General features: G+C 45.6%; 1 protein-coding gene across 1 annotated transcript in view; it reads left to right on the top strand.

Annotated features, from left to right (window-relative positions):
- XDH (xanthine dehydrogenase) overlaps nucleotides 1-1,966 on the top strand; it is a 50,611-nt gene extending 48,645 nt beyond the window's left edge. Inside the window, exons 35-36 of the mRNA XM_010187675.1 lie at nucleotides 509-676; nucleotides 1,630-1,966. Of these exons, the coding sequence (XP_010185977.1) occupies nucleotides 509-676; nucleotides 1,630-1,680 (219 nt within the window). The 3' untranslated portion in view covers nucleotides 1,681-1,966. The remainder of the gene's footprint in view (nucleotides 1-508; nucleotides 677-1,629) is intronic.
- Nucleotides 1,967-8,544: the final 6,578 nt, after the last annotated feature.

The raw sequence follows: 8,544 nt of genomic DNA, 5'->3' as shown, positions 1-8,544 counted from the left end.
TGCTGCTTTGGAGGGACCTTCAGTGTTAGAGCATCATGCTGTCTGCCCAGACAACTCACCACTGCCTTATCTGAGTTCCCTTTGCTGCAGTTTTAGCACCATCCAAAAGGTTGTGGGAATGGGTTAGTCCCTTTTTCTTTTATAACAGCCTTGCTGTGTTAGAAAGCTTCTGTTTTCCTACTGTCTCTTTTTTAAAAGGACTGAGAGTTGTTTTAACTCAGTCTTTCCTGACTGATCACACCTTGCAGACTGGAGGCTGTTTTAGCTTGATGTTTCCTCAGTGATCACATCTAGTAGGCTGAGATACACATCTGTAAGGAAAGGGGGCGTTTAGGCTCAACCTTCCCTTCCTGATCACGTTTAGGAGACTAAGAAGTTATAAAGAAGGAACGAGAACAATTCTTGATTGTCACGTAGGGCTTGATCATCTCCCTGTTAGCCTCGTTACTCTTCCTAGGGCTGGGACTGTTTTGGGCCGCAGCTTTACTCTTGCTTTTGTTCTGTCTAGGCTGTGGGAGAGCCACCTCTGTTCCTGTCTGCCTCAGTGTTTTATGCCATTAAAGATGCCATCTACGCAGCAAGGAAGGACTCTGGCCTGACCGAGCCATTCAGGCTGGACAGCCCTGCCACCCCAGAGAGGATCCGCAATGCTTGTGTGGACATCTTCACCAAAATGGTAACAGCTTCTGGTTTTGTAGGCTGCTCCCTAACCAGCCTACCCAACACCGAGTGTGTGTGCTGGTCACAGTGGTCCAGTTCTGGGATTAGGGCAGGATGGGGAGGCTGTGGCCCTACTTAAGCAGCTGATTTTTATTTCATGGGTATTATCCTTTAGTTAACATGCCACCAAATGAGAGAGAAATCCACAGACCAGCATTGCTAGGGCTCCCATTGCAGGAAGCTGCAGTTCATCCCTTCATCCTTCAGGTGCTATCTGTAGAACAGAGGCACTGACTTCTTGTCCTGATGCTCCCGACCATCATCTCTTAGGGGATCACCACATATCTTGCAGGTCCACTCTAATTTAGTGGTGTTTCTCAGGGAGTAGGAAAGTATTATTGAAAATGCTTACTTCAGCTGAATGTTATGACCACAGGAGTTTCCTTAGAGGCTGTGGGCATGATCTGGAGTAGTGCAGGATTTAACCCTGGCACTGTCTCTCTTCACAGACTCCTCCTCTGTCACTATGTTGTGACAGGGCTGCATAGGAGTGGGTCCCTGCACAGAATCCTGCTGATTCCTATGACTCAAAACACAGCTGTCTGTCCATGTGGGCATCCTCCAGGCTTTCATCAGCTTGAATCACACTGTGGTTAGCAGCAAAACCTGGATATCTTGGTCCTTCTCACCTAATGGTTTCATCACTCTCTGGGAAGAAGGACTCAGAAGTGGCTTTGAGAACTTGCACAAAATGTTGATCATCAGGCCTTCAGCCAGAGCCAGGCACAGCCTCTAACAGAGTGCCATGAGGCAGACATCTCTGTTTTGAAAGACTGGGATATGAGCTCAGATCTTCAACAGTACAAAGCCACCTACTTCAAAGAGAGCATGGTGGGACATGCCAAACCCAGGCTAGGACACTCATTTGTTGCTGCTGTTGCTAACTTATTTTTTTTTTCCTCTTTACAGTGCCCTTCTGCTGAGCCAGGGACCTTTAAGCCATGGTCTGTGCGTGTATAAAAGGGAAGTCTGAGGAGCAAACTCTCTTCGTGAAACTGAACTTACACCAGGGGGACCACAGGGCAGTAGGACTATAATGGAAAAGAAAAAAAATATCTGTGCTCATGTGGCTCATCTGCCGATTCATAGAGCTTTCACATTTAATTGTCCAATCATTGTTTTCTGTAGGAGAGGGAATTGCTGCCAGATTATAGCTGTGATGTAAATTCAAATGAGGAGCAAGTGGAAGGTGATGTTAACCAGATGTAATTGAAAAATTTCCAAGTTTTGTTTAAAATTGCTGCAAGGATGTGAGATATGCTTATTACCAGCCAATGTGAAATAGCAGGGTGGTTGTTTTCCCTTTTTTTTTCCTACTATGGGGAAAAGATGGATCACCTTATGCTGCTATGCCAAGAAGGACTTAAATACATTGAACCCAGACAAACAGTCCTCTAGAAAAGGGAAGGCATGAGAGGCACTGAGGGCTGGACCCTGTTGTGTCCCCTCTGCAAACAAAGCTAGATATACACTAGAGGAAGATGAGGAGTTCTGATGTTAGCGGTCTTCCCTATGTAACAAAAGTGATTCAGAGGAAGATCCTAAAATGTGACCAACAGCTGACTTATCCTAACTTAAATGAGTTTTACTTTGTCTACACCAGGGCTTTAATGAATTTTTAGTTCACTATGTCTTCTCTGGTTAGAGAGAAAAACTAGAGGTACCAAGAGGACTTCCAGCAAGAGGCTGATTCATTTGACATGCTCAGGCTTTCCCCCACATCTCCACATCTTTCTTCAGTCTTTTAAGTAGGAGAGGACATCTGAGAAAGGATCTTGAAGTAACAGAGAAAGTTACTCATCATTGTTGCCAAGGCAATTTCTAGCAGCCCAGGCAAAGGGACAGGACTCGGATGGACACAGCCAGGGATTAGTTGGCTCTGGGTGCCCTCTAGGGTCAGTCCCCCTTGACATCATGCTGTGGCCTAGCCTTTTCAGGACAACTCTGTTTAGTTTTGCTGAATGTAAGAGAACGGGTATGTTTTGCTACAGAGACTGCTTGTCTGAAAAATGTGCTGACTATGTGATGATCTCATGCCTTTTGGGTTGAATGCATTTTTCATGTTGGATTTAATGCTGGGTATCCCTCTTCGCAGGTGTTGTCACTGTCAGTTTTAATAATGTGTCATCATGGTATCTCTAGATGATGTCAGCCATGTACTGTACCTGCTCATCATGTACAAACTTTTATCCATTTCCCTGTCCCATAGCTTTATGAAAATGTCCTTTTTCTATTTTTGCACTCCTAGGGCCATCCAAAACTATGGTGCAAGAGGATGTAACTCCATTGCTATATATAAAATTTTGCTCACATACATCCTGCTTAAAATTGGCCTCCATCTTAGAACTTAACAATGTATTCACAGTTTGAAATATTTTTTAAGCACTCCAGGGCATATAGTTTGGAAATGTGTAGATTTATTTCTCAGCTTAAAATATTGTAGTTGTACCATCTGCAAAAAGGGCATTTGTATATTTGAGTTGCAGAAAGTATTTTGTGCCTACTGGGCTTGCTAAGTAATTGTTTTATTAATTGGAGTATGATATTGATGTTTCTTAAGCTCTGAGGTACTGGGCAAGAACACATTTTTGTTTTCTCCTGAAAGTTGACATTATGTAAAAAAAACCTATTAGAGAAGAAAATGTGATCATCTGTGTGCAAGAACAGCTGCTGGGGCCTGTGTATTCCTGTTCTTGAATGTCCAGGAAGTATACAAAAAGTCTGTAAGGTAGATCAGTATCATCAACACTGTTTCTGCAGCATTCAACCTCACCAGACACACTCATTCAAATCAGGCCAAGAAAAAGTACAAAGGGAATGTAATGTGTTTTAATAGGGAACACGGGGAGCTTCAGGCAAAGAGTGCGATATCGAGGAGCTTCCAGTTTCATCTCAGGGGAAAGTGTTCACGAGAGGCCCGCTCCCTGTGGGAGCCCTGGGACATGATGGGATGTCACTAACAGGATAAGTGCTCCTTCTCCCCCATGGTTCTGGGAGCACCTTTTTCTTCATTTCAGAATGGGTTTGTAGTGTCTCATGTAGCCACAGTAACTGGTCAGGTGAAATTCTTTTAAACAAAATTTATGAAGTCTCTCTTTTGTTATTCACTTTGTACATTAATTTGATGTGTATTTGCCAATGTTATGTGTATATGCAATAGAGCAGGTTAGTTCAGTGCAGACCTTAGCCTGTGGAGCTATTTTTGCTGCAACATCAATGATCCTCTGTTTCCCAGGCACCAGTCCTTGCCCTCAAGCCCACCATAGCTCAGGGACCTCTTTATTACCCTTCCACAGCTACTGGCTGATGGAAGGAGGAAACGTCTTCCTTTAGGGGTTCGCTGGGATTCAACGTGGATTATATCAAGCACCTGAGGTGAGGGGGCAATAGTAAAATATTAGGATTACAAAGTAATTACAGAGACTGGTTTTGAGGCTGTAGGAAAAAGGAAAAGCTTGGAGACTAACAGGACTTTACAGAGAATTCAACGTTAATACCTGGCTGGGCTGTGTGTGGGACAACGACCCTAAAGAACAAGAAGCTGAGATTTTCATTTCACCTCTTGGCGTCTTAACATTTCATACGTTGCTTTCCCATGGACCCAAATGCCAGATGCCTTAGGGAAGGACTGGAAGAAAGAGATGATACTGCTATGGTATAGCCTGACTTAAAATGTGGTCTGCACTACAAAGCTGTCTGAGAACAGCTTGTGAGTGCACAGCACTGTCCTCTGCAAGGTGCTGCATCAGATCTCTTCATGCACATCACACTGCACGGGATTTCAGCTTGCAATTGCTAAAGGGCAAGTTACTCATGAAGAGAAAAATGTTCCTTTCCTAGTACTTTCAGTGAAATACAGCATGGATGCATGACTCTAATGTTACATATAATTGGAAATTGGCTGCTTCTCTACTTCCAGAACTGTATCCTCAGAAGAGGAACTACGCCATCTTGCTAGACTGTAAAGTATTACGCACAATAACAGCACTTAAGTAATGTAATTGCTGTATCTGGGTAGTCTGTGGGAGCGTGAAAGGAGGCTATCTGATCTGGTGTCATAAGGCTATTAATCGCATGTCCCTCGGTGAGAGAGGGAGGCCAAGTATTCAGTAATTATTTTGGGTCAGTTCTAATCAATCTTTAACTATTGTTCTTTAATGAGCATTGTCAAATTGGTGTCTTTGTCACATGGATGTACGCGGAATTCTCTATGACTGTCACAACATCGCAAAATAAAACTAAAAAATATTCTGAAAACCAGTATGCTGTGGTAAAAGTCTGTCATGATTTGAAAACTGGACAACTTCAGCTCATCCTTGGTGTGTGTGGGAAGGATGGACCCTTCCCAGAAGCTGTGGGGCAAATCGGCTCAGTGGCCAAGGCTGGGAGGTGAGCCAGCTGGAGAGCCTGGGCCTCACCCAGCTATGCTGGCAGCCAAGTCCTCGCTCAAAACCTGCAAATGTAGCAAGTGTCATGTCATGTACCTGGGGCTCTCTTGAGCCTAAACTTGCAGAAGATGTGTGGTCATAAAGCAGGAATAGTTCACACGGAACAGATAAGACCAAAAGATGGACTGGGTCTTCCTGGGGCATGAAAGCTTGGGAACATCACAAGTGGTTCCCCAGGAGAGTGTGCCACTTCATGTCTCATCTCACCTACTTGTGCAGAGCAGACAGAAATGAGGTGACATCCTTCCTGGGGAGGGCTTCTTGTATCTGCAGGGGGAGGTTTGTCATAAAGAAGCCATTGCCAAGCCTCTTGGCTCAAAAGGCAGCCCAGAATATGAAAAGGCAGTGCAAGCAGAGCAGCTGAGGGTGTTGGTGTAGTTTGCAGCAGGTGAAACCCAACCTATCCCAAAACACCAGGTTTGCTGAGAGCCATTTACCCCATCACAGTTCAGTTAATCCGACTTTCCAAGCCCCAATGCCACGTGTTTAGTGCCTGCTCCTGCAGTATTTAAATGCAATTCAGCCATGTGAAGAGCCTTGATTCCCTGGCAGTGGTCTACCTCAGCTCTTTCATGTGCCTTTTGGAGCTGTGACATGGCCAAGTGCAACATCCAGCCATGGAACAAGGGTCTGTCCATGACCCAGACAGTATCTCAAAGTGCTTGCATTTGGATTAATGCTCTCCAGAACACTCTCTCCAGCTGGGGTATTTCTACCAGGTCTCTCGAGTGCTGAGAAGATCCTACAGTAAACTGCTAGAAAACGGAAAAGCAGAAAGATCCCAGCGGTAGAAATGAGTCAGCTGCTGCTTCTGCTGGAGGGACAGCTCACTGAACATCTGCTCTGATAACCAGCTGTAGGTCCACTGCACTTGGGTGTCCATGAATTCAGGGAGGGGGCTGTCCACTGGCAGCCCAGCCCGCTGCAGCAGATGGCCCAGCTCCTGCCTGAGGAGGCCAAACACCACCACATAGTCATACTGGACAAGACAAGGCCGGCAGAGGCTGATAAGCGGTTTCCAAGTCTCGCTGGCATTGTGCTGTCCACTGTCTAAAATGTCCTGGACAAAGCTGCTGAAGGAAGGGCTGCTGCCCATGCTTTGCATGAAGGCAGAGATCAGCCTCTGGAAAGGGTCTCTGACAAACAGCACTTTGGTGTAAGACCCTAACATAGCCTCTACTTCTGTTAGGTTGAACTCACTCAGCTGTGTCTCCGAAGTGTGCCGCTGAGGGTAAGGAAGCAGCACTGGGAGCGTCACATTCTCCTTCTCTAGCTTCTCCAAAAGCTGCTGCCATTCCTCTACCCCTGTTGATGGCACTTGGCAGTAGAGGACGTCCAGCTTGGTGCTTACCCTCAAATTTGAGAGCAAGCGGGCTCTCTCCTTCTGGCTCCTTGGAAGCACGGCGACTTTGCCTGATTGGCTGCAGAAGGCTCTCAGTTGCTTCTTCCTGAGCTGCTGAACATGAAGGAAGGTGTCAAGTGTCAAAGTGAAGTCCTCCTCCGTCTTGGGGGCCAGGTCACCTGGGAAACACCATTTGAAGATGAGGGTGAGGAAAGCCCATAGCTGATCTCTGCCTCAGCATGGGATGCTGCTGCAGGCTCTTTTCCAGTTATTTCAGTCTGAAAAGGATACAGCATAAATGAAGAAGACAGGTAGGAGTGGGGAGAACAGCCCTGCCTGGCAAAGAGCTCAGTTTTGTTGGAAAGTAGATTTCTGTCCTGTGAATGTGTGAGCTTATGGACGCCCAGACCCAATTTCTTCAAACTGCCATGTCTGAGCACCAGTTTTGTCTGTAGCTTTGTGCCATGTAGTGGCCCATTCTCCACTAAATCATAATTTTTGCTTTTAACTCCTTGCTTTTGACTAAGCTTAACTAAGGTGAGTTCACCAAAAAGTCAGAAGTATTCTGAGAGACGGAGGAGTGGTAAATTGGTTTGTAACTACAAATACACAACCCCCGGCAAACCTTTCTGCATCTGTTAATTGGTTAACATCAGCTATCAAATATATGCAAAAGCAAGAGATTATTCTTAACAGCTTGGGGCAATTTAGGAATCCAAATGGTGTAACTTCTTGCATCACTTCCGTATGTAAATGTTTTCTTCTGTAGATAAAAAGGCAAAGGCAAATAAAAAGCAAAAAGCAAACAGAAGTGAGAAGACAACAAAGCAAATATAAAAGGCAAAAGCAAATAAAAGGACTCTGTGACAGTTAGTTTAATTTCTCAAATTTCAGCTTTGCTTCTTACTCATCTTCTTATTTTTGATGTGAAGAGGCCATAGTGAGTTTGAATGCAGAATGAATGCCTGCTTTGCTACTCGATTTTTTTTTTTTAGCAGCAGCACATGCCTGCCTCATCTGCTCAGTATAGGCATTTGTCAGCCCTGAGAACACAGTTAGTTTGATGGTTTCTCCTGGGTCCTTGGGAAGTTAATATTTCCCACTGATTTGGGGAGGCTGTCACACAGGGAAGAGAAGCCTATTTAAAATTAGGAAAAATACACTAATGGTACCTGAAGCTATGCTGGGTGGCTCTTTGACTCACCCAGCTCCAGATTGACAATATCTGCAAAATCTAATGAAGAATTTGCCCTGAATTGATGGCGACTGGAGGGAAAAGATGCATTTTTTAGGCAAGAAAGGCATTAATCGCCGATTTTCCTGCCCCTACCCCTGCTCCCTTCTGCCTTCCCAACAGCATTTCACCCTTCCCAGCAAAGGATTTGGGAGCTACCTCCTGCATCTGACACCTCTTTCTCCAGCACATCTGAGATCAGTGACCTCCCCCAAAGGACATAAAGCTGCAAGGCCCCACAACAAGGATCTTTTCCACAGGTTATCTTATCCCTAGAGCTGTGCAAAGTCTGTGTTGTGGGAATTTGTCCACCAGAAACCTCTAAAGAAAGCTCCAGGTTGCTTTCCCCACGGCACAGAAATGCTGCAGGCCATGCAGAATCACCACGGTCCCCATGTGTTACCTCCTTGGCCCTGGAGAAGCAGCCTCCAGCTCAGGAAGGCAGCAATGCCCAGAGCAGTCAAGATGATGAGACGTGGAAGGAAACGCATTTTTGGGTGCTGCTGCAGTGCCGGGAGCTGAATGCTGTGCCGGTGAGCAGGTGAGGACCTGGCGGAAGGGTGTTGGGGAACCTCCTGTGTTTATTTAAAAGGAAACACACCCAGACCTGGGTTAAAGTACTGTTTGGGCAGCAGCTCTGCTCGGGACAGGGAAATGGCCTAAGGCACAAAAGGTCTCTCCTGCCCTACATTTACAATGTGAGCTTTTTGAGGCAGAATCTGACTTTTCATGCAATGACCAGCCTCAGCACTTGGCTATGCCAGATGACTGCGGTCCCTGTGAGAAATGAGCCCTACACC

This window comes from Mesitornis unicolor, unplaced genomic scaffold, assembly GCF_000695765.1.
Source record: "Mesitornis unicolor isolate BGI_N332 unplaced genomic scaffold, ASM69576v1 scaffold2517, whole genome shotgun sequence".
NCBI lineage: Eukaryota > Metazoa > Chordata > Aves > Mesitornithiformes > Mesitornithidae > Mesitornis > Mesitornis unicolor.
Note: the sequence above shows the minus strand (reverse complement) of the source record. Positions and strands in the feature narration are given on the sequence as shown.